Source organism: Heterocephalus glaber, unplaced genomic scaffold (genome assembly GCF_053883595.1).
Source record: "Heterocephalus glaber isolate CG9 unplaced genomic scaffold, H.glaber_assembly_v1.0 deba00001781, whole genome shotgun sequence".
NCBI classification, from domain to species: domain Eukaryota; kingdom Metazoa; phylum Chordata; class Mammalia; order Rodentia; family Bathyergidae; genus Heterocephalus; species Heterocephalus glaber.
Window position 1 is genome coordinate 10,313,630 of NW_028258467.1, and position 26,480 is coordinate 10,340,109.

General features: G+C 40.4%; 1 protein-coding gene across 2 annotated transcripts in view; it reads right to left on the reverse strand.

The window, feature by feature from the left end:
- The window catches only part of Grin2a (glutamate ionotropic receptor NMDA type subunit 2A), a 379,678-nt gene that overhangs the window by 54,223 nt on the left and 298,975 nt on the right, over nucleotides 1–26,480 (reverse strand). For both annotated transcript variants that reach the window (XM_004864874.4, XM_087202850.1), the window contains 5 exons: nucleotides 26,175–26,343; nucleotides 25,927–26,080; nucleotides 20,690–20,815; nucleotides 16,917–17,146; nucleotides 7,821–7,981 (listed from right to left, as the gene is read on the reverse strand). In XM_004864874.4, the coding sequence (XP_004864931.1) occupies nucleotides 7,821–7,981; nucleotides 16,917–17,146; nucleotides 20,690–20,815; nucleotides 25,927–26,080; nucleotides 26,175–26,343 (840 nt within the window). The remainder of the gene's footprint in view (nucleotides 1–7,820; nucleotides 7,982–16,916; nucleotides 17,147–20,689; nucleotides 20,816–25,926; nucleotides 26,081–26,174; nucleotides 26,344–26,480) is intronic.

Consider the following 26,480-nt stretch of genomic DNA (forward strand, 5'->3'; position numbering starts at 1 on the left):
TTATCCCACTTTCTCTCTGAAACAGCCTTCCTTTTCCCTGTCCACTCCAAAAGGAGCACCATCTCTCAGAATTCAAGCATTGAACTCTCTACACCTGTGGACTATTCATATCTGAACCACTAGAGGCACTAACAAAGTATGCATTCCTGAGCCCCCACAGGCTTTGACAGCCTGGCTCCAGACTAGAAGATTAATGCTGAAATTTTCATTAAGACATTTCTGACACTTGCTGGCATGTTGGGAGCAATGCTACATAATTCTAGGAAAAATCATTTGAGTAGGCCTAGTTCTCCGGCCTACAGCCCAGCTAGGACATTCCAGACATAATTGCATTTTGGCCTCTGGTCACAACTGAGACCTGAGTGATCCCCCCACCCCCACCCCGATGCTGCAATCTCCAGGACAAGACCACACCTGCGGTAGACGCCAGGGAGGAACCAAATCTTCATCTGCATAATTCCTCATTGTTCTTAGATTTCCACTGCCCCCCAGGTTTTTGTTACACCTTGTTTATCCCAATGTGAAGTACGGAACTCTTTTTCACTTGTTACATCTGTTTCTCCTGATGTACTGAATAAAAGGTGCTGCAAGCTAGGGGGCTTTTGTCTTTGCTGCCCAGAGCAGCACTGATCAGACCCAAAGCTCAGCTTCTTCTCTGTCTCATTTGTCTACCTTTCCTGTAATTCGCCGTGTGCTGCGGTGGCTCACAGGAGACTAGGACTTACTGCAGAGGTTCTGGTAACGTCCCCTTCCCCTGCCCCCTACACTGGCAGATATGATTACCTTTCTGTTTTTTATTTTACAGACACATCAAAGGCAATGTGAGCTTTGCAGACACTTATTGATCCAAAGACAACCCTACCCCAAATTTAAGAAAAATAGTGCATCAAAAATACTACTGACAACTAAAATGTAAAAGGACATCCCACAGAATGTAAGGAAATATTTGCAAATACCATATCTAATAAGAGAATAATATCCAAAAGATATAGAAAGTCCTAAAGTTCAATAACAAAAACACAATTCAAAAATGGGCAAATGAGAATTAAGTTGTGCCATGTGCATGTACCGTCTCCCCATGAGGAATGTGATTCTTATCTGTTACAAACATGTATGCACTAACAAAAACTAAAAAACCTGAAAAAATAAAGGTAAACAATTTAGGAAAAAATAAGCAAAGGACTTGAATAAACACTTTCCAAAAGAAAGCATCCAAATAGCAAATAAGCACAAGAAAAGTGCTCAATGTCATTAATCACCAGGGAAATGCAAATCAAACACTACCATTTCACATCCTTAGAAAGGCTACTGACAGAGAGAGAGAGCGAGAGAGAGAGAGAGAGAGAGACAAAGAAAACAAATATTGGCTAGAATGTGGAGAAATTGGAACACTTCTGCATTATTGGTGGGAATGTAAGATCATATAGCTGCTGTAGAAAACAATGTAGTGGTTCCTCAAAAATTAAAAATGAAATTACTTTGTGATCCAGCAATTCTACCTCTGTGTAAATATGTAAAATCTGAAATCATAGATGCAAAGAAATAATAACATACCTACCTTCACTGCAGCATTTGTGTGTGTGTGTGCGTGTGTGTGTGTGTGTGTCTGTGTGTCTGTGTTACTGGAGATTGAACACAGGACCTTCACACTGAGATACATCTCCGGGCCTTTTCATTTTTCATTGTGAGACAGGGTTTTCCTAAGTCACTAAGTTGCCCTGACTGTGCTCAAACTTGTGATCCTTCTGCCTAAGCCTCCCATTGAGCTGAGATTACAGGCATGTCCCACTACATCAGCTATAGTAGCATCATTCAAAACAGCCAAAAGGTGAAAGTCATTCAACTGTCCACTGATGTAAGAATGGATGAGAAAAATATGTTATATACATACAACATAATATTGTTCATCTTAAAATAGGAAGAAAATCCTGATACATGGATGTTCCTTGAGGACATTATGCTATGTAATATGAGCCAGCCACAAAAGGACAAATATTGCATATCCAGAGCATATGAGGTGCACAGAGTAGTCATATCACAGAGACAGGAAGTAAAAACAGGTGACTGCCTAAGGGTAGGGGAATAGAGAGTTTTTGCTTTATGGGTACAGCTTGAGTTTTACAAGATAAAAGATTTTGGAGGTGGATGGTGGTGATGGTTGCACAACACTATGAATATATTTAATACCACTGAACTATAATCTTCAAAATGATTAAGATGGTCAATAAAAAACACAACAGTTTTCAAATTCTCTCCAACTACTCTGTGTGAAGGAAGCCAAAAGAGACCTGTTTCTCAACATTGTTCGGCTGAAAGAGAAATTGAATAAGAATATGAAGGATGAAGATTGATGCTTCTTCAAAAATTAGAACTTTCTCATAAATACATTTTTATAGTTTTACATCCAAAATGTTCCCCAAAGATGTGGTCAGAGATAGTGCTTTCAGAAAGTGATTGGGTCATGGGAGTCCATATTCATCAGTGGAATAATCCACTGATGAGTTCAAAGCTGAATGTGGTCTTAGGAGGTGGGGTGTGTTCCCTGCCCCTTTTACTATGGCTCTTCCCCTGCTCTCTCTGCTTCCAGACACCATAAGTCAAGCAGCTTCCTTCTGCTATACCCTTCCACCATGATTTTTCTGCCTTGGAGCCAGCCAGCCAACCATGGACTGAAACCTCTGAAACTATGGCCCAGAAAAACCCTTTCCTCACTTAAACTGCAGGTGTTGGTACTTTGTCCTAGCAACAGGAAAGCTGATTAACACATGTATATGTACATGAAAATCAATACAACAAACTACCCTACTATGTCTTGAAATATTAGGGTCTCCAGAGTTCCAGGGACATTAATTTAAATCTGATATAAGTGCTATGCTCGCAGTTTTGCCCATAGTTTGCCCAAACTGGAGAACATCATCTTTTGATGACAGAATATCTGTAAATCTAAGTCCATCTCTTTTCCCTCAGGTTCAGTTCCCTCTTCTAGAACAAATATTCTTAAAATCTGATCAGTGTACATTGGAATCACTTGAAGAGCTTGTTAAAGCATGTAGATTTCCAGGACCCTCTGTGTGGGACTTGAATTCACCTGGCTCAGGAAGCCACTTTCTAATTAGCACTATACTAAAGCAGACTTAGGCTACACTTTGAGAAACATTGGTCTAGAAACATGGGGTCAATTACAGTTCCTCTGCCTTTGGTTCAAGAGAGCCTGCATTCCAATAATCCTGTTCCCGAAAATCCTATCTCTGTCCAAGTTTATAGATAAGTCATATTTCCTCACTGAATTATCTGATAATTTTGTTATCTCCATTTATCATGAATTCCAATACATAGTGAAGCATAAATTTCGAGTTTCTTTTTAGTAGTGCTTTTCTTCAAGCCATGATGGCTTCTAAAGATAAGAAGTTGGTTTGTCTACTCTGTATATGTCTGTTTCAATTTAATATGTTTATTGGACTCCTTTATAAGAGTTGTTATCAAATATTAGTTGGTCTCAAAATCATGTGGGGCGAAAAGGGAAAATGATTATTAAAATAAAGATTCACAGGCTTCATGGCTGAAGTCCTGCCTCAAGTCTAGGAATCTGCATTTCAACAAGTTATGTGATTCAGGTACAATTAGTTACTTGGTCAGGCTTGGAGCCATCCAACTGTGAAACATTCTTCTAAATCTTTTCCTTAAAACTAAAAATCATGTATATTTGTGAATTGTCTAGATTTTGACTATTTGATGCAAATAAAGAGTCTCTAAACTATTTCAGACCTCAAAGAATTCAGCCCTTTCACTTTTTAGATGAGGAGCCTGAGGCTCAGAGAGGTGACATGGCTTGTCCAAAACCATGGCTGGACTCAAACCCAGATGGGACTCTCAGTCAGCCATAATCCGATGGTCTCCCAGGAAACTAGACCTCATACTTCATTGGCCTGGTGTTCATGCACTTGCATCCTAAGCAGCAGATGCTTCTGAGACTGGTGGGTGGAGGGGCAGAACCAGTAGCCTCCCTATATGCTCTGCACGTTCCCAGTCAAGGACAGCTGGACCAGGGTGTTGGGGACAGCACAAAGGGGATGTTCCGAAATTCACCAACTCTGATGAGGCCATCGCCCTCCACCTTGCCAAGAGTTGGAAATTTCTAGAGATATTGTAGGTGGTGAAGGAGGACAATGACTATTTTTTTAAAGCTGGATGTTAGGTACATGGCTCATTTTATTATTCTTCACTCTTAAACAGCAATACATTCCATAATGAAAAACGTTTAAAAGGAAAGAAAGAGTGTGAGAGAAGGAAAAGCCCTTGAAGTGTGACAAAAAAGACTAATTTTGCATTGGAATGATGGGATCGAGAGATCAGCACAGAGGACTTGTCAGATTTGGTGTAGTTTTGTGGGTGGCTTTTCTATTTTGTGAGAGTTGGGGTCATATCTCACATCATACAACAAGAAAAATTTCAAACATTAAAAAGACAACCAAAGTAGAAAAAAAATGAGGGAATTATTTTGTAACCTTAGAAGGGAAATTTTGACATTATGACTCAAAATCCAAAATGTATAAAAATGATTAGTATATTTGACAACAAAAAAATTAAAATCTGCATGGAGAAAACATCATCAGCAAATTCAAAAGGCAAACAAACAAAAAGCTAGGGAAAACTTTTGTAATCACATCACAAATAAAAGTTTCACCCCTCTAATAAATTAATCAGACAAAAGACCAACTTAGCAATAGAAAACATAATAAAGTCCTCAAAAAAGAAATTATGGATAACTGTAATATATGAAAATATGTTCAAAATTTACTGATAATAAAAGGTGCAAGTTAAAATACTTGTCAGAACATTTGTTTACCTCAGCAAAATCTGAGGAGGTGGTTTACACACTGTATTGCCAAAGACCTAGAGGAAATGGACTCTCTCATAAATTGATATAGCAAATATGAAGTTCCTTTGGAGGGAATTTGTCATTATCTGTCAAAATGACAATTACCTATCGTCTTTGTCTCCTTTTCCAGGATATTTTATTTCACACTGCATGATACATGTGTGCAAAGATATTCATTGCAGCACTGTTTGGAGTAGCAAAAGGCTGGAAGCAATCTAAATGTCCATTGATAGGCACTGACTAATACAGCATGGCACATTTACACAGTGGAAGATCATGGATGGATGCAGAAAGATCTGGAAGAACATGCTGGGCCAGCTAGAGAGGAATACCATTATTGTGGGAGGAGAGTGCTGGGCAGGCAAGGAACTATGTGGAAGACATCACTGTTCATCTTTTAACGTACTTTTTGATTTTAGAATCATATATATGTATTATCTAGTCAAAATTTAATTTACTTAAGTAACCAGGAGCCTGTTAATATGTGTGGTTTCCCCTAACACTAAGCCCACCAAAACTGAATATCTAGGATCAAGCATTGCTATGCGTTCACCCCTAAGGGTTGTACTAAATTATTTCTTAAAGAAAGACTCAAACCCCATTAGCTCCAGTTTCTGAGTTTAATGTAACATTGCGAAGCATCCCCCAAGTGAGAGATTGAGTATAGAGTGAACCGCCATCTGCCCAAGTCTTCTAAGATAGATGTCATAATTATGATGAGGCTTCTAGAAAACAATTTGTAAAATTTAGCGACAGGAATGGTTTCCATTTCTCTAATCCTTTTGGAGGGATACTCCAAATATATATATATATATATATATATATATATATAGGAAATAATTGAAAGGGAAAAAAATAATCCACTTTGAGCTGTGGGTGATGAGTGGATGCAGAGGGAGGTAGCCGTCCTTCAACCACTGTTTCCAACCACTGTCATCCCCATTGCATTGATGGTCTGTCCAAAGCAACAATACAGATATTGATTAAAATACCAAATGGAAACAAATGAAAACCCTATACCCATGGCTAAGGTGGAAAGTCAGAAAAAATCTGTCTTTTCTGGTATTTACTCAAGTTAAATATATACACAGCCTATAACCAAGTATTTCCAATCTTAGGTTCACACCAAGAAGAATACACTCACTTTTGGATCAAAACACATGTGTGAGAATGTCCTCAGAAGCACTACCCCTAACACCCCAGAACACTGCCATTACCCAAGTGTTCATCAAGATCAGAAGAGACAGATAATCTGTGGCATTTTCCAACCATGAAATTCTCTACCACGATGGGGATGACAGGACTGGAATTACATGCAATAATCTCACACACAGAATGTTGAGCCTAAGAAGACAAACAAAAAAAGAGAACAAGTGGTGCTTTATTTATATGTTGAAATAACAACAAAAAGAGAATCATTGGCTTAAGGAAGTGAGGCTGGTTGGTGGAAGAGGGTGTGGAGGATGTTCCTGGGGATGAGTGACCGGGAGGAGCAGTTCATACAAAGCCATCAAGCCACAAGCCTTAATATTTGTAATCTTTGCATTTTTGTTATGCTTTAATTTAAAAGTTAAAAAATTATTCCAGGCCAGAACGAGCAGTGTATGAATTCATTTTGGATGTCATGGGCTTAACCTCTGAATAAGTGTCCTCCTAGGCCCTGCTGTGATACCAAAGAGATTCCAACAGAGCCAGAAAGGATAAGGTGCTCTCAGCCATAATTCCCGAGGGATTGTGCAGAGTCCAGCTTGGCTTGTTTACAGGGGTCCCTCGCTCTCCAGCCAATCAAAGCAAGCAGCAAGGCCTCTGCAACCAGCCTGTGGAATAGCCAGCTCAGAAGAGGTTATTTCCTGAGCATCAGAGCACACCTGCAGGCATGTCTCAAGCTGTGGTTTCCCCAGTGACTGAAATCCCCATGGAAGTTAGTATTCTGGATAATCAAAACCTCTCTCGTTAAACAACTCCGTTGTTAAAAGTGAAATCATCTATAATAGAATCCTTTCTACATAGTATCTCACACATTCCTGACTTTTTGCAGATCCATAGAATAGAATTTAACTTATGCAACAAGCCATGACACTAATAATTAGGTCATCATTTGGGGACTTTCCATCAAGTTTTCTCTCTCAGTTCTCACAAAATCTTTATGAAATTGGTCCTATTTTTCCCATTTTATGTGTGAGGCTTAGGATGATTAAATAACCGTCCCAGGTCACATTACAAATACAGTGAGGAAGAGAATACGGTCTCTCAAATCGTCAGGACCAGTTCATTGCGTTTTCCCCACAGATTTACTGATGACTGATGGACTGCACGCTACCCTGCACAGCACCGACAGGTAGACAGGAATACTAGCTGCACCTTTAGAGAGGTGGTTTGAGTTCTCATTGTTTCCCTCTCTTTCTCCTTCAGTTTGTTTCTCCTCCAGCACCGGGGATTGATCCCAGGGTTTCACAAAAAGGGCTAGGCAAGCGCTCTACCAGTGAGCTGAATACTCAGCCTCCTTCATCAGTATTACATTATTTGCTTCCCATAAAACTATTTCCAGTATGCTACATCCCCTAAAAAAGTTCCTACCTAAAATCTGATCTTTAAAAATCTTTGTTTCTCCTTCTTTAAGTTCTCACTTCTTAGGTCTTTCTATTTGGCTAAACTCTCCCATGAAGTTGGGCCAACTTATTTAGCAGTTTAAGAAACCCCTCTGGTTCTCCTCATTTCCAAGTGTCATGGGTTTGCCTTTTCTTAACGCAGCTCAGGAGGATGCCTGTGATGCTCCTCAGAGTAACAAAAACAGCCCTCCATTGGGGTCCATCTGGCCTGCAGCTGCTCTCCAGAAAGATACAACAGCAGCGAAGATAAGCACCAAGCCACGCAGAGAGTCAATTTTGACAAGGTTTATCAGCTGGCAGGACTGCAGAGGAAAAAGAGCTACTGTCCTTACCCTGATTTCAAGCTGACCAATGCGTCCTCCACTCCCTTCTGATTAAATTTGGTCATGTATTGATGCATGTAGGGGTAGTTATTCCGAATGTTCCTCTCTGTGCTTCCGTTAGGTACCGTCCCAAAGCGAAAAGGCGGGGAATAGTCATGAGGTCTCTGAAACTGAAGAGAGAGAAAAAAGACAAGAGAAGAGGGGAAGTAGGAGGAGACAGGAGGAGGGAAAGAGGAAGAAGAAATTAGCTATGATTTTGTTTCTTGTCAGGAGTTAAACATGTTCATTCACACAGGACAATTAAATAAACATCTATTTTTGTTCTTTCTTTGAACTTAATCACATTGTCCATTGGTCCCTGAGTTGCAGTAGATTGGGAACAGTGTGTGTATTTTTGGAGCTGTCCCTCAGTTCCTAGCACAGGACTTAGCTGTATGCTCAGTAGACATTTGTTGGGGTGAATTTTCAAATGCTATCAGAGAGACAAGCACACAATCGTGCTAAGGAAATGTTAAGCTGGAATTGAGACACGACTTTAGCCCAGTTCATTTATCTGCTTCATGAAGAAGTTTCCTGTGATCCCCACAAACCACCCCTTTCTCTTAACACCATTTACAATTACCTTTGCACCCACCAGAAAATGACTCTATGTGGCCATTCACCCGTCCTCCACTCACTGGCTCATTCATTCAGTTCCACAAGCAATATTCATCAGGCATAGTGCCCCAGCAGGCTCTGTGACTATTTGCAAAGTCAAAGTCCCTACCAACCTATTAGCTTCCTGGCAATGTCCAAGTCTTGCTCTGCTCTTGAACCTTCATAAAGCATGTTGTTCATGCTCCTTGAGTCTTCCCTGACCAATAGTGTCTGTATCATCCCTGAGGAGAACTAGGGTGCTTAGCACCATGTCCCTAAAACATCTCTTTGGTGCTCCCAAGACACCTGCCTAGTCCAGGGAGCATTGTAAGGGTGTCACTGGATGCGGTCCAAGGAGGTCCCCCAAGAGGAAATGCGGACCTTAACTCATCCCATCTGTGGGGTAGGTTGTAGGTTCACTGAGTTATGCACCAGAAAAAAATTTCAGGGCACATCAGTGAGAGGCATTAGAAAGGTTCAGCAGGTAAAAATATACACACGGAGAGAGAATCAAGTGCAGGCCCTCAAGAGAGAAGCACATTATGATCTGGGAATGGGGCCTTTTACGTGGTCTTGAGGGTGTCCTCAAGATGGGTGACCTAGGATATGTATTCTTACTATATGTCAGACGACCCACTTGGTGCTACGTTAAAATGCAAGCTATTTGCATGTTTTTGGAATTTAGAGATCTCCTGTCAACTTAATACCCATGCTACTTCCTTAGGATGGATGTCTGTGAGAAGCAGAATCATTTACAGGTGAAAATCATGGGCTCCAATGTGCAGGCTTATTGTGTCTTTAAGACCCCTAGGAATTTTTTTAGTGAGTTTCCTAGAAGGGAAAAAGGGCATTATAAATTTGGTAACTTTTATGCCCTGAAACAGCAGCTTTTCTTAAAAGCACAATTTTAAAGTTACAACTTTCGCTGTCTCCTTACTACTTATCTCCATTTCTTCCATCCTACCTCAAGGGGACAGGAATGAGATCACTGGGATAAGTATTATCCGAGGGACACTGGGAACTGGACAAACCAGTGTTATCTGTAGAATCTGCCTTCCTGCTTGTATGCTGGGTCAGTTGCTCCTTGGAATGCAGGTTATACAATGGAATGAAGCAAGCTACTGGTGTCACTGCTTATGCAGCCCAATCTACTCACCTCCCTGCAATAACCAGGTATGGATCAGGGCAGTGTGGAGCCTTATAGCCCAGCCAGTTGCCACTGTATACTCTGAGTACTTCTCAAGCAATTTTCCTTGCTGGCCTGCCGCTCTAGTCCAGCCCCTGCCACTAGACATCCCAAGTAGCTCCTGGCAACTTCCTGTCCAGGCCACTGCCACGGGACCCCATCCTTTTTTGCCACCAAGTCTCAAATTATCCCATCTCCCACAAGCCATCTCTTAGCAAAGCACACCTCAGCCCTGGCACAGCTGGGCTGTGGGCAAGACACTGTCCATTCTCAACTTTGATCTTCAGGGACTAAACCTGGTTAGAAGTCAAGAGAACTGAACCTGAGTCCCAGAAATACAAACCTAGAGACAGCACTGGAGGGGCTGAGTGTGTGCTCAGGCCTCCTGGCTGGAAAGTCAAACTATCACTTATAAACTCTGCAACCTTAGACAAGTCACTTTACTTCCTGCTGCCTCTATTTTCCACCTGTAGAATGGGCCTCTTCAAAGTATTTCCCTTATAGGATCGCTGTGAAGAAAAAACCACATTTATGAAGTAACTGGAATAGTTCCTGGAACTGAACAAGAGGTCAAAAATAAAGCTTTTATCACTTTTTTTCTATGATTGTTGCAGGAAAAAAATAACAGGCTGCATTTTTCTGTGAAATATGGAATCATGGAACTAGAAATTAGTGGTAATAATGACTGGAACTTTTTGAAGTTGGAGCTAACACTGTGCCAACAGCCCTGCTAGGTAGCTGATCTTAGAAACACCATTTTACAGATGAGGAAACTGAGGCTCCAAGAAGTTACACAACCTATTAACAAATAGTGACCCAAAATTCAAACCTAGACATGCTTTAGACATGTGCTAAGGTCTTAACTCTGTCATTCATCAGAAACCATTGCTAATGACTCCTTCCTTGGTTAGAGACGGGGACTTGGAGACCCAGACAGGAAAACAATACCCACCAAGTTGGTGTCAGAGCCAGGACTATGATGCAAATGTCTCTCCAACTTCCAATCCACCTTCCACACCAAGAATCCACCTTCCTCACCGACTTCCAATCCATCTTCCACAGAACCAAGAACCATAAGAGAAGGTGTCCATGTTTGCCCAAGATTTGGACCAACCAGAAACATTCCTCTTTCTCTACACTCACACTTCATTTCACTGTTAATTAAAATTTCCAGTTGAAAACTGTTTTCCTTGCATTAGCCATGCTGCTGCCTAAGAAGCAGCCATACTGGATTTGGATTTAGGAGAAGTAGCCAGCCATTGTCCAAATGAGATTCTCCTTCTGGAACACACTTGGCATTGAGTGTGTGTGTGTGTGTGCACACGTGTGTGCTTGTGTACAGACCTCAGGATTGTGATGTCCTCACTCATCATCCAACTTGAAGACACAAGCCTAGGCTTGTTTCTGGCCACCACCTGCTTCGGGGAACGGTGGTAATAACACTCTTTGTAAATCTCACGCTGCAGCAGCCGCTGCTGGTCTCCACAACACCCAGAGACGGACTATTTGACAAAGTGTCTCCCACTTCACTCCCCATCTGTTCCTGAGGAGCGATGCAGCTCTAAGATTTGCTTCCTTCCTTCCCTCTGATTTGCACAGTGATAGGGACAGACGCTCAGTCCCACACTTCTCTGGCATTGCCATAGCATCCTGTACACAATAGTCAGTCCAGGGTCAACATCCAGAACCTTTCCTACTAGAACTAAGATTGTCAAATTTTTTTTAAGACAGGGTCTCACTATGTAGGTCAGGCTGACCTCGAATTCACTATGTAGCCCAGGCTGGCCTTGAACTCGCAGCAATCCTTCTGCCCCAACCTCCAGAGTGCTGGGATTACAGGCGTGAGCCACCACACCTGGCCAGACTGCCAAACTTTTGAAAGCATCACTCCCAATACACTTCCCCTTACCACCCTGTACACACACACACACACACACACACACACACAATCTCACAGGACTCTCTTTCTATATGTGATGTACTCTGATGCTATCTCTTATGTTCTATTTTTTTTCATGGTCACAAACCTCAAATTAATGTCAAGGTTCACTGAAAAGCATGACCTACATTGTGCAAAGCTAGGAGCAAGGATGGCTCATGTCTGATGTTGACCTCCAGCACAACTTTCTCCCAGAGCACGGCATGTACAAGCAGAAAGGAAGACACGTGGGCTTCAGCAAACGGAGGGACAGTGCCCAGGTTCCCACTGTCAGCAGGGCACAGAGTAACATCATCACAGGACGCAGAGTCCAGAGATCTTCTCTCGGCTTCTCTCAAGGATGCCCTCACTGGGTCTTGGGCTTAGGGGAGTCACAGTCAGCTTCTCATCTTCCACTTAGGAAGTGCATAATTTGGGGTAGCCCATTAAGCTCTCTGAGCATCAGTTTCTAGATCTGTAAACTTGGATTTACTTTTACAATTGTATAGTTCTTGGAAAAACACCTAAAATCCTCAACTCCTTCGTATGCATCACATGACATATTACATTTTAATCGCACATATATCACTCTTGGAAACCTGTCACCACCCAGAGTAGCTGTAGCCACATAACAGACCCAGTATCCCTCCAGTTTGCAGAATACAGGACCACTTTCGGAAAAATGTTTCCCTTCAATGTGGAGACAAGTCCGGAGGTCATCCAAGAGAACAAAATATGGCAAACATTTATAGTGGAGAGATAGAAAGGTAGGGCTAGGAAATAAATTTTTAAGGAAATACAGCAATTAGGAAATTTCTTTATTCTTATAATGAATCGAAAGTTACACATTTAGTAAAGCTATCTGTTTTCTGTATCTGTAAAAAAGGGACATCTGGCAAACGGAGCACTTATTTCTAGCACAGTCTTTGGTGGGCAAAGTGCTACATGCTTAAAGTGAGCATCAAACAGGTGTGGCCATCAGCAGAGCACAGTTGCTCCCTTCCCGGGCCAGGACCTCTCAGCAGTGCAGTCACAATGCACAGAGGCAGAATGACTCCTTGAGAACACAAATGTGGGTTCATTTGCTAAGGGAAGTCATCTAAATTTCTTCCACAGGCTGCTGCGAAAGACCAGCTCAGTGCACTAGCATTCTGGGCCCTAAAAGTGAGGAATGGTTTGAATCAGGAAGTAATGATGACCATTAAATAAAAGGAAGGAGAAGAGCATGAGACAGAGAGGAATGAGAAGAGGAAGTGGAAAGGAAGAAATAACACTTGTAACAGGATCATCTATGGGATTATTTCTAATCCTCAAATTTACCCCGCCAGAAAGGTGCTGCTATTGTCCCTTCATAGGGAAGTTAGGCCTTGGGGATACTCATGTATTCAAAGATACATAACCATTACATGGCAAGATCAGGATTTGAGTCAGGTCCATTTGACCCCAACTATGATATTGTCCCCCTGCCATTACCTGAATCTCCCTTCCAGAGATGAGTTTTCTATATCATAGTGATTCCCAGCATGTTGGAAAAGGTCCCATCAATGTCTCCACTTGCCTTTAATAATTCCCAGGAAAGCACGTCCCGTGAACTCACTAATAACGTAAGCCCACACTTATCTAAGCACACCATGGACTCCAAATATACTTCATTCACAGCAAGCACTAAAGGTTTGAAAGTCTTGTAAACCCTGATTATTGTATAGTCATTTATGATTTAAAAACAAAGCAATCACCGCTGTGTACAGTATTAAAATAAATTGATTCAATACAAATTTGTATTTCGCAAACTTTCTTGTTGTGTCTACCACTTATCTTCTAGGAGCAGTTAGCCTATTTGCTCTAAGAAGTTTGCTGTTTATCTAGTTGTAACTAATATTTAATTAAGAGAGCTACTGGCTTGTCTTTAATCCTCCAACCATGGAAACTAAGCTATGTCCCCTGATGATATAGTATCTGCTATTGGGGGTTTCCAAATCAGAGAAGGTCAGTCAAATTATTGGTGCATTTAATTAGTTTTCCCACAAGTCGTCTTATTATGTAGACCTAGAACTACAAAATGAGAAATTCTTTTTTTCCTTTGCTTTTGAAAATAGCAACAAAGAACAAACCACGCTGCCAACTACTTTCTTGACAAATTTTCTCCTTCAGGACTTGGCTTCCCCTTCTTCTACAGAACTTTCAGTCCCTTGTAGGAATTCCTTCTTTTGATCCCAAAACATAATGAAGTTACATAACAATGCTTTGTATCTGCACAGGATTTTACTGGGTAGAAGGCACATTGGCATATGCGGTTTCCTTGGATCATTTCTGTAACTTTGTCTCCCTAATTGACAGAGAAGAATAAGCAGGCCCAGTGAGGTGACAGGAAGCAGCTAGTTGTGGAAGAGAGGAAACAAGAATCCAACTTTTCTGACTCTAAATGCAGCACTTTGGTGCCTCCTAGATGCCTTGTGCTTTAGGTGGATCTCTGCCAAAAGCCAACCCTGAGCCAAAGAAATGGGTAAACTCGATTAGTTAATGACAAATTCCAGGAGAAACCAATAAGAGAGTAGGGGTGAGGTTAGAAAGGACTAGAGAAAAGCCAGTCACAGTCTGATAAGAGCCAATTCTCAGTCTCTGCCTGATCCTGCTGCAGGAACTTCTGGAGGGTCAACTGTGCCTCAGTGTTTGTCTTGCTTTAAAAGCAAGAGAGAAGCTGGGCTTTTGTATTCAACACACTGGTTATAGGTGACGGCAAGGACAGGCAGAACTTAAATCCAAGGCATTGACCATTTCAGTGTCCAAAGATAATAACCCTCTGAGGATTCCTGGTATGAGTCTACAGCAAAATGTGTAGTTGGGGCTGAGCACAGAAGGCTAGAAAAGGGATTCCAGGAGACCCAAGTGGGGGTGTTCAGTGTGCAACACACTGTGTATTTATTCACTCAACCAATAAGTAGGTACTGAGCATCACCTAAGGGTCAGTGAAATCTATGAAAAGTAAATACATTTTCATTCTTGTTGATATTATTAATCTTATCTGGGGAAAGGGGATTTAGAGGAGAGGGAAGGAGGTGGGGGAAGGCGAAAGGGACTAAAAAGAAGAACCAAGCTGTATTATGTTCATGTACCCAAGACGATTTTAAAGTGCACGTACTAAAAATATGTACTAATAAAAAATAAATAAATTTGAATAAAAAGATAGTGCATGTAAAGCACTCAGTATAGTGACAGGCTGGTGGAAGCTAAGCCCTTAACATTAAAAGAAAAAAAGAAAAATATGTACATAGTTTGATAAAAATATATGGTAAATGTTTAAAGTTTAAAGTTTATTATAGTAAAGACATATTGCTATTAATTCCCCTCAAATACTCCTCTTCACTTGGAACACACTTATCCCATCGTTCTTGCCACTTTCTGAAGCAGTTCTGGAAGCCCTCTTTCATGTCTTTACAAGACATTAGAAATATGATGAATGTGCTGCTGAGTGCCATCCAACAGAAAGGCAGGCTGGTAAAAGCACTGTGGTGTATATTTATCCACTTTATTCACCAGATCTGGCAACGTGATTTCTGGCTCTTCCTCAAGGTCAAAGTGGTCAAGGTAAACATTTTGAATCAATTCAGGATACTGAAGCAACTACAAAAACACAGCTAAAAACACTCACAAAATAAGACTCCCAGAACTACTTCAGAAAGTTGCTAGGAGGATAGGATAAATGTGTTTAAAGTGGTGTGTGTGTCTGTGTGTGTGTGTGTGCCCGCGTGCATGCATGTGTGTGTAGCGTGCTGAGAGGGATTAACAGCAATGTGTCTTTTAGTCTAATTCTTTAAAAATTTGAACATTCTCTGCTTTAACAATCATACCTCATACCTGAAGTCCTCTCCCCCATTCCAGTTTTTATCACCTCAGTCTTACTTCCTTTCTGACATTTATTCTTGTCTGACATTTTCTCCTTTTCTGATATTTGAAAGTCTATTATTTATTTCTTCCCACTAAGCTTTAAGTTTGTCGGGAGCTTGAGCTCAGTCTGCCAAGTTCACCCCCAGTAGCCAGGAAAGACCTCTCTGAGGGGGTAATATTTTCCCCAATACCTGGAATTCAAGGAGGAGCCAACTGTCAGAAGACTGTAAGCAAAACATTTAGGCAGAGAATACAGCACAAGAGTACTGAAGTAGAAATGAACTTGGAGCATTAGGGAAGGGTGAGGGAGCTTTGGTGAGCAAGAGGAAGGGAGGAATTGGATAAGAAAGGGCTTTGTGTGCCACAGTAAGCAGAGGGGCACCTACCCCAGGACAGGTGGGAAGCCCCCCAGAGAGGCCCACCACTCACATGGCGCCTTTGTGATGGGGACTCCATTTTCAATCCCAACCTCTCCTCCTCTCTCCCGACGGGCCTCTTTGTACCTCTTTCACACAGTGTATGCCATTGGGAAGCTGTAAAGGCTTTTCATGGGCTGATTTTCTATTCAGCAGTTTGTTGATGAATGCCAAAAGGGTATATGCAGACTTATGTCAACAAGATAGGACAAGGAGGTTTTATAAAGATACAAATTATCCTCACACAGAGGAAAGAGAAAAATCTCTGCCGTGCTGCAGTCTCAGCAGTGCTGAGCTCAGCGAGTCAGAATTTGTTTCCCGAACTAGAATTTCAATAGGAGAATGCACCCAGTTTACCTCTTTTTTCCCTTTATGTGCATTTCTGAATAGTCACTCAAACCCCTCACTAGGATTTGGTAGAGAATGAGGAGAGCAGGTGTTATCCATCTATCTTCCTGGGGGGAAATGGGTCTAAGAAAAAGGGATGGGGAAATGAGAAACGTCTCTGCATCCTTTCAGTCCCTTGCCGAAATTTCAGCAGAGATGGAGGCGGGAAGAAGGGGCCTGCTTGGCAGCTCAGGGAGGAGCAGCCACTCAGTAACTCTGTCTCTGGGGAGCGTGCAGAGAGGACTTTCGTCCATGTAGGACATGAAGTATATAAGAGCTCATGAGAACTGGGAGAGCCCATGGCCACCAGTGCCCCTGCACCCCAATTGTCTCCTTGTGTGGACCCCAGTCCTTCTCAGCCTCACACTCTGCTGGGAGGTGTGAGCTACAGTGAGTCATAGAGCCTCAGTCGCAGCATGCTCAGAGAGATGGTATAAATGTGAGAAATGACCACGTGGGGGAAATTATCCTTCCAAATTAGATGCAGAATCTTGAAGACTTGGGAGAGCAAAGCTTAAGTTCTGTTCCTAACTTTATTTAGAAATATTCTGATCTGAATTAAGAAAAGAATCTTCTGGCTTTGAGCTTTAGAGCTGAGGATGGGTAGGGAAGACAGGCACCTGAATCACTTGTTCTCTGAAGACCTCCAGCCCGAAAAGAATGTGCGATGACCTTACCTTTTTGTCACTGAGGCCAGTCACTTGGTCCACAAACTCCTCCTGGATCATGAAAGCAGCCAGATTGGCCGTGTAGCTGGCCAGGAAAATGACGGCAAAGAAGGCCCACACAGACACCATGATCTTGCTGGTTGTACCTTTAGGGTTCTGGACAGGCACGGAGTTGTTGAACACCAGGCCCCAGAGGAGCCATATAGCTTTCCCGATTGTGAAAGAAGGCCCGTGCGGTGCTGCAGACAACAAAAAAGGACGCTGTCAGCATTTTCTCAAAGTGGACACGTGTGTGTGTGTGTGCAAAACCTATGTCATGGCCACCCGCAGCAATGCAGGTTGCCAGAAGCCAGAATTGTGCCCTAGCATCATCCTGGAATCACAGTCACAGTTAACTTCTCTTTTCTTTAAAATTAGCATTCTTCCCACATCTCTATATAACTGCATTTTGCCATCTTTCTTTAAAAAAAAAAGAAAGAAAATGGTTATGCAAACTGGGGGTTTGAATGAGAAGCAGTGTTACGACCTGTTTTAAATTTGGATTTGATTTCCATTTGGGGGAACCAGTCACCTTAATAAATGTAAAGAAAAGCTGACAAAAATGCAGGGTAGGGGGAGCTTGCTGCTTGGGTATTCATAGGATGTGCTATCAGAGAAGAGCCGTGCAATTTATCTGGACTGATGTTTGGTATTCAAATTCAATTGTTTCTAACAATTGCTCCTGTTCAAATTCACAGTAAAGTGTGCACAATATAGGAATTAGACCAATGAAAATTCTCTGCAAATGGAGACATTAAGGAGAAGAACAATAGAGCTTAATTCTTCCAGCACTTCTCAGATGGAAGACATTTCACTGCAGGGTCATAGAAAATGAACTCTGATATCACAACTCTTTTTCCTCCTCTGTGTATCCTTACAACAGCTATGTGTCCTTTTTCAGATTCTTAAATGTTCCTCACAACAGACTCAACTAAAGAGGCAAAGCAATATATGAAAATTTATTGGGATGGGGCATATGCAGGCTGTAAAACACTCCTCCCATTAAGGTTTTCAAGCCTTTGCTTTGCACGAGGAAAAAAATCAATTCATGCCCTCCTTTCAAGAGGGGGGAAAAAGGTCTTCTTTTAACAGGAGGTTAATTTTTATGTCACTTAAGTAAATGAAGATATGAAAAAATGATCTACTGAGACTTCAGTTGGCCATGCAAGCAAACTGGGCAATAAATAAGTGGCAGAAGTGAATTCAGATTGATGGAAATGATGAAATTCTGGGCATGGAGCCAAAGAAAAACAAGCTTTCTGCACACTAGAAGCTGAGCTCAGGCTCCCTTATAATGGCCATAATACAATGCAGTAAAGAGAAGGCAAGTAATTCTGTTCTCAAACTCGCCTGTTTCCTTTTTGTCTACTTTTATGATCTTCTGGGCTTATTCCCAAGAGGCTGGGTACTCTTAGAAAAAAATAACTGAAATCAATCCAGTTAACTTCAGAAACTACTTACTTTTATTAGAAATGCATGTTGATCAGAAGTGGCAGCTATGTGGGGATCAGAAATAGGTAGTTGCAAGAGATCTTCTCCAGCACTGCTGGGAGCTCCTGAATAGTGAATACTATTACTGGGCCATATAACTTTCCCCATAAAGCACAACAAAAGGTAACGTATGATATTCTGCCCAAAGAAATAAGGAACTATCATTTCCTGAGAGTCGTCACATGCACTTGAGTGGGAGACAGGAAACCTCAATGTGGTGAGAGTGCTGGGGAGTTTGCCTGCTGAATTTCTTTCTTTACAATACTTGCCTTCTACATGCTTCTGCCCAGGGAGAAACTATAAGTGACAGTCTTTGCATCAGCTTTCCCCTCCTTGTTGCGCCTCACATGTGTCTGCTTAGCTCCATCTTCAATGCTCTCATAGGACACTGCCCTCAAGTCCAAAACACTGTCAACATTTTCCTTAGAAAACCATGAGACCTTCTTCACTGGCCTCCCTACTTCCACTGCTGCTGTCCCCTCCTGTTATCTTGGCATAGTATATAGTGACCTCTTCACATTTGTTATCCTGCTTCCCTCCCATGGTATTTTGAAGAAAATCTGACATGTTTGTTTACCATGTTCAACTGTCTGTCCATCTGATTTCACCTAATCCTGTTATCCATCTCACTCATTCACATCTCTGCTTCTTAAACACAGGTTCCACCTCCAGGCCTTTGTATTTGCTGTTCCTCCTTCAGGGAATGCTTTTCCTTCTCACCCTTCAAGTCTTAGCTTAATATCATTGCTTCTGAGCATCTTTCTCTATTTTACCCTGCTATCTAAAGTACCACCCACTCCATCACCACCAAATCACTGTTTTCTTCTATTTCTTCTTGAAATGTATTAAAAATCTGTGATTATTACTATATGTGTTTACATGCTTGGCATATAACACCCACTCAATAATTACTCCTCCAATACATGTGTGAATTCAGAATAGCTCAATCTCTGATCATACAAATTTAAAGTTCTATTTTACACCAATATGCTCACTCACAGGTCACTAACCAGTTCCACTCCAATGGAAATCCCTTTAAAGGTTAGTTACACCACCCTTTTAGTGAAGGCTAGAAATCTCCCACTTAAACACAACATGATTATTTATCACATTTTACTGTTTCAGTTGATTGTAGATGGTTTATGTAGTAATCACCACTCTTGAATAGTTAAGAAAAAGTGGGAGGATTTCAATACAACTAAATACCTAACAGATTCCACTGCCCTGCTGGCTATTTCCAATATTGAGTCTCCGAGTGAAAATAGTACGTATTGAACTAAAGTGGCCTGTTCGGAGGGGCATTAGAGACATCAGAATCTCCTATGCCCTACCATATCAAGCCATTTTTTCAGGACAGAGATCTGGCGCTTGCATCTTTATGATACCATCTACATAGAAAGTACTGTGCATCGAGAAAAATCTACTCAAATGATACAATGAGTTGAGCACTGGCTTGTGTGGGAGCCTCATAATGAGATACAAACCAGTAAACATCTCCCAATTCAATTTCTTATCTACTGATTGTCCCTTTATCAAGTACAGTGTCTGAGGGTCAGGCACCATCAATGTATATCAAAAGAGTACCAATAAAATTAATTTTAAAAAGAGAAATATATAACTCTTTGGGAGGAAATATTTTAAAATATTTATTGTCACTCTAAAGCAAATATGATTCAGTAGTTTGAAGAATGTTTTTATTTAATTAATTTATTTATTGGTACCAGGGATCAAACTCAGGACCTTACACTTGTGAGACAGGCAATGGCACCACTGAGCTAACGTTTTTAAGCTAGATTCTACAAGCTATTTTCTTTGCATAAGCTGAAATTGAGACTCACCGTGATATTAATTTTTTTTTTTTTTTTGGTCCTTGCACTTGCGCAGCAGGCGGCAAAACCACTGTGCTAAATCCCTGGCCCTATTAATATTTCTTTTGATAGGCATTTCAAAAATTAATTGCCAAAAATCTTCTTCAAATGTGCGTTCTCAAGAAATTATCAATGGTTTTTTCCCAACAACTATTGCTTTCACATTGTAAGAAGATTAAAATATTTGATTTTATTTTATCCTTTTCCCAGCTGAAGTAAATAAACCAAACTTATCTGCCATTACTGTTCTTATTAATGGTCTGGAAGCATTACTATGATGGTATACCAAGGCAAGACAGGGTAAGGGATTCTAAAACGGAAGTCATCATTGATGGTACAGGAAATAGCATCAACTTGGAATCGTGCTTATGTAGGCTTCCTTACCTTTCCCTTTGGCCAAGTTTCTGTTGTATCCAACAGGACTGAAGTATTCAAAGACAAAAACAGCTATGGCAGAGACAATGAGCAGCATTACAAACATCATCACCCAGACGGAGGCGCTGAAGGGTTCTGTAGGCAAACAGACCAGAGTAATAGAGACAAAATCCATTAACTCTTTCTCACCTCCAGCAAGAAGCCCATTTGCAGGCTCACCGAGACAATCTAATTCCAATCTGGTTATTCAAGAGACACTAGCCATTTTTCATTCTCACTCTTAAATCATTCTTTATTCTATAAAATATTTGAGGCCCCATATAAGACTGCATATATAATATGGTAAAAATAGATTAAAGTATATGACATTTTTACAAACCAGGTCAAGGATAAAAGAAACACAAAAGAATGATAAGACCAAAGGAGAAGTCAGAATGCAAATAAACAGGCCACAGAGTTGAAGATAATTATAGAACCATCTACTGAATCAAAGGGGAAGAGGAATGGTACCCGACTCAAGCAGTTCATCACAAGGCTTCTGCAAATAGGCATGGTTTCGATTTTTATTTTCATTTGCATTTTTACATACTGGTGGAATGATGTGTGGGCAGAGAGAATTATAATGTTTTAGAAAAGATAAATTGTGGGGTTCACAAGAGGTCATCATTTACACCCATGATTGTCTATCTGTCCTTCTGCTGTAGCCAGGTGAGAGCTCTATACTTGATAAATCATTCTAATCCTGGTTAAAGGGTTAAATGCAACTGAAATCATTGGAGGACATTATGTTCAGATGAAAATTCACTGAAAAGGCATCATTCAAAGAGGCGAAGCACTCTGGGAGGCTGAGGCAAGAGGATCACAAGTTTGAACCCAACCTGGCGAACTTAGAGACTTAGTGAGATCCTGACCCAAACTAAATAATAAAAAGGGCTGGGCTGTAGCTCAATGGAAAGGCCTTGGATTCAGTTCTCAGTAGCAAGGGGTGGAAGCAGAGACGTGGAGACAGTGAAGTGGTAGGTGGATTTGGATAGGTGGTAATTTCTCTCCTAAAGGTCACTTTTATCCATTCATTTCCATGTAATTTAGGCAATAGACAGATAGATATATTAGAAGAGCAGTTCTGAATCTTAAACAGTCTAGAAAGGTAAGAGGATACTATGTAAAATAAGTTAGCATTTCTATTCAGCCTGATTGAGGATATGAACATTCGTGGATTGAAGCCATTTTATGCACTTATAATATAGATTTACTAGAAAACCAACAGAGAGTAAAATTTTAAGAATGTTATACCTCCACCTGATTGCATTATTGGGAATATCAGTGAACGCAAAATTCTTTTCCTCAGAACCAAGCATTATCTGAAGGTAAAATATAATAAGTGCAATAATGCCTCTTGAATAATAAACATTTTCTTATTTTTCAATTGTTTTCTGATGAAGCTAGTAATAGTAATAAAGAACTAGATTGACTATAGGCCATATTATTGGTGTCTGTGACTATATAAGACAATGAGAGATCATTGCAAAATTCTAATTTAATGAGCTTAATGTTTAACAAGAAACTAATATGACTGAAGTTTTAATTGCATCTGATAATTCAAAAACTGAAACAAATGCTGTGCAATATAATTTTGATAGGGCAAATATGTTATAAAACAACAGGTAACAGCACAGCTCACTTAATACAAGATGAAGTCCAAGAAATCAATGAGACAGAAACTGAAATTTATCTTAGTTAAATTTAGCTTGAGTAATAAATTATGTCCCTGAAATCAGGTAAGTTTGGTAATGAGGTGTATCCAGAAAGGAGGGGAAGTAAATTAATAATTGGGAGATTAAGAAGTATTTAATATTCAAGGATAGAGAGGTTAATGGAATTCTTCAAGTTGGTTATATGAATGGCATGGTGTTTCTCATCAGAGGAAGATCATGGTGACGAGGACATGAGAGTGCACAGGTAAAGCGCTTGGTGCTGGGCCTTGCATATTGCATCTATACAATGAAACAAATGGAATCAGTGTTTGATGCCATCATTAAAGCCAGAAATGGTGAGGTTGGTATGTTGTCCGTGGTACTGCAAAAGTTCCCTAATTTAATAGGAAAAACATTTATTAATCTGGTAACTTTCATTTCTCTGTAGGCTGTGATATATAAAAAATAGATGGGGGACTTTGCCGAATTCTTCTGTTCACATATCAGAATCTGTAAACCTGAATTAGACTTCACTGGGCAGACATATCCGTGTTATTAATACACTGGTCAGAAAGTCAGATGGAAGTTGACCAAGCAACTAACTGATCCCAGGCTTTTTTTAACTTGGAAGTGACAATTTTTGTCTCTTGACTTGTAATCAAGGCAGAGAGATCAAAAGGTTCTCTTGTAGTGTTCTGGTTTTGGTAGATCAAGTATCTCTGAGTGTCTGGAAAGACTGATGTTTTTAGGCATTACATATGCACACTGTACAGTGAAGAAAAACATTAGGAATTGGCGAGGGACTGTCTAGAGTGTCCAAGGAGTGACCAAGAAATATTTTATGATTGGTATGGATTATATGTCTGAAACCAGACTCAACATTTGTCCATGAAAGAATTTAAATCTAGGAAGGGGAAAGGAAAGAAGGCAAAGGAAAAATTATGAGAAAAGAAAAAAATGGAAACAAAGTCCATGTAAATAGGGAAGGGTGGAGGGAGTGAAGGGTGCACAGGTAATGAAGAAAAACTAAGAACCAAGACACATCATGTACAGGTACAAGCACCCAATGATAAATGTAAATGTATCATATACCTAAAATGTACCAATAAAAGAATTTAAGCAAAAAAAAAAAAAAAAAAAGAATTTAAATCTAGGAAACTCCAGGTCAGCATTTCTTTGTATCAAAGAATACAACCTGCTTAAAAAGTCTTTAGAATAAACTAGATTGAAATATTGCAAGAGATGTCATCTCTGTCCTTGAAAAGCCACAGGTTGCAGTTTTTACACAAAAGCTTGTGGCATTACCTGCAAGTGTTTCTGATGTGAGTTAATGGAGCTCGTGGAGGATAGAGAATAGGAAATAATGAAGAGCAATGCAATCAGATTCTGAATGTTTTGGCTCTTCCAGATGACTGAGCTAGAGAATGGAAAAATGTAGCTTAGCATGGTTCATTATGACTTTTAACACCTACAGATAATGACTGTAAATAAGGGGTGCACAGCCAATCAAATAGGGATGCAATTTAGTGACTAGGAAAAATATTATACCTACTGGGTAACAACAGCTATGAAAATAGTCTCCTCTGACTTCAATTTATTTTATTTTAGAAGAGACAGTTCCCCAATACCAAAAAAAAGAGAGACAGTAAAAAGAACATGGTGGGGGGGTGTTCCTAAATTTAACAAAATGCTTGCCTTTTTAATGGAAATGTTCTACAGATACAGATAAGATAAAATCTAGAGAAACTGGGTTGGGGCCAGATTCAATATCAGTGACCCATTTTTATGAGACAAGCCAATTGGTATTTTTCTCTCTGGTTGAACTGGGAAAAAAGTTCTCTCTAGCTCACTGAGAAGATATGGAGATACATTCTGAAAAAAAAATTTTTTATAAACTCACTTCCTCTATCTTTTTTTAACAATGAGGGCAAAAAGCTCTTCTCTAAGAGTCTGATAGGCAACGGGGAAAAATGACTAGTGGTGACTTGCAAGGTTCCCTTGTTGTGATATTGTATCCATATATATGTCAGACAAAAGACACAAAAGGTATGTGTTTGTCAAGCTCCATACTGCTCCAACAAAAATTACAAAAACTGAAGCAATGAGTGCAAAATCAAATCCAAACAGCTTAACTGGATTATCAAAACTGAAAATAGAAAATCCATAAGCCTCTGTGAGTAAGGAAGTATCCTGAAATCCTGTTAGTCAACATTTCACTCAAGAGAAAGAATTGTGAAAATTTCACTGGATGGTGACATTACCTATAAATGAAGATGTTGGAAACACAAGACTATGGGCTTAGAGTGGGTGTTCACAAATTGGGTCTAGTTAGCAATTTTCTTTAATAAAATTTTTAATATCTAGAAAAAGTATTAGAAATTCAGTTGACCTTAACAAAATTGTTTTCCCTCTCTCGTGTGGTTTCCCTCTAAAGATAAAGGGTTATCTTAATCTCCCCAAATTTAGTGCAAACCCATGTATATAGGTATGCCAAGGAGGAGTTCATCTGAATTCCATGGTCATCAACAAGGTAATTACTGAAAAAAATCCAACAGTCAACACACTTTCATGAAAAACTGTACAATAGTGCTTGGACTTTTTGTAAAATTTCTACTACCCTGGCCAGGCTACCTAATGTACATACAGTTACAGTGCTGGAAACAGCAACAGCTATAAAAAAAAAAAAAAGACCATAGAAAAATACAACTTTACCTTTAGAAAAAAAATCCATTTATGTGAACACACAAATTTATCAAATGTTTACAAGAAGAGTCAGATAGATTTTTTGCTTTACAAACTATTTGGCTCAAAGGATAAGCACATTTAAAATATGATCCCATTAATTTTAAATGAGTGTATATTCTTCAGACTACTTCTATTTTGCTTATTGGAGTACTGTCATAAATTATGGTGGAGTCATCATTATTTTCCCTCTTAGATCTAGCAAATAAATGAGTGCCATCCTAGTTTGAGATGAGGACAGGTGTGTGGATGCTGAGTAAAGGTTTATGGGCTGATTTAAATTAACTGTAGACAGACAGGTTTATTTATTTTTTGAATGATTTCAAGGCTCTAGCAGTGTATCTTTTAATTTGCATTCTGTAGAGTTAAGAGTGGTATCTGAATATGTGATAGTATTTTTATCAAAAGAGATTTCCAAGTTAAAGATAAATGAAAGATGTGGCCTGCGGAGTCAGGGGAGGTGGTTGTGAACTGGAGTCATTCAAATGCAGAACACTCTGGGAATACACTGATACAGTCAAACAGAATCACACAAGGTCTAGTTTATTCCTTTTTTAAAAAAACTGAACCCAGGGGCGTTCTACCCCCAAGTTAGATCCACAGCCTTCTCTATTTTTTATGAGACATGGCCTCATTTAGTTTCCCAGGTTGGCCTCAGACTTGCAATCCTCCTGCCTGAGCCTCCAAAGTAGCTGAGTTTACAGGCATGGGCCACCACAGCCCTCTCAATCCTATCATTTGAGCAACAAGAAAGAAGACCTATAATTAATTCCTTCCAGAAAAGCAGTTGTCACTATGAAGGTCACATACCTAGAAAAGCAGAAGGTGAAACGGTGCCGTTGCTTCTGGAAACCATGACGCTGATTCCTGTCTCCACGAAGGGCACAGAGAAGTCTACCACTTCAGAGCGCTCCTCGTTGATGGTGAGCGAGCCCACAGCCATCACTGCCCGCTGATAGACCACCTGGATCCAGCAAAGAGCAACATGTTCACTTATTCTTCCCAGCACACCCAAGACCTGTAGGGGATGGAGAGTTGGAGGAGGGAAGGAAACGTACTTCACCAATCATTCCATTCCACACGTTGTTAACCTTTTTGCCATGCTTCCCGTTGGTCACCAGGTAGAGGTCGTAGGTGAACTTCACTGTTCTTGAGAGCTTCTTCAATATGTCAATGCAGAAACCTTTGCAGCACTTTTTAACATTCATCCCCTCGTTGGTTGAATTGCTGTGGAGAGAACCACAAGGCCACGGAACATTACTACTGGAAGGTTTGTGCACTTGGTTAACGACACTGTTATATATTTCAGACAGGAAACTGTGGCCCAGAAAGGGGAAAATGACTTTCCCTAGGACTCACAGTGA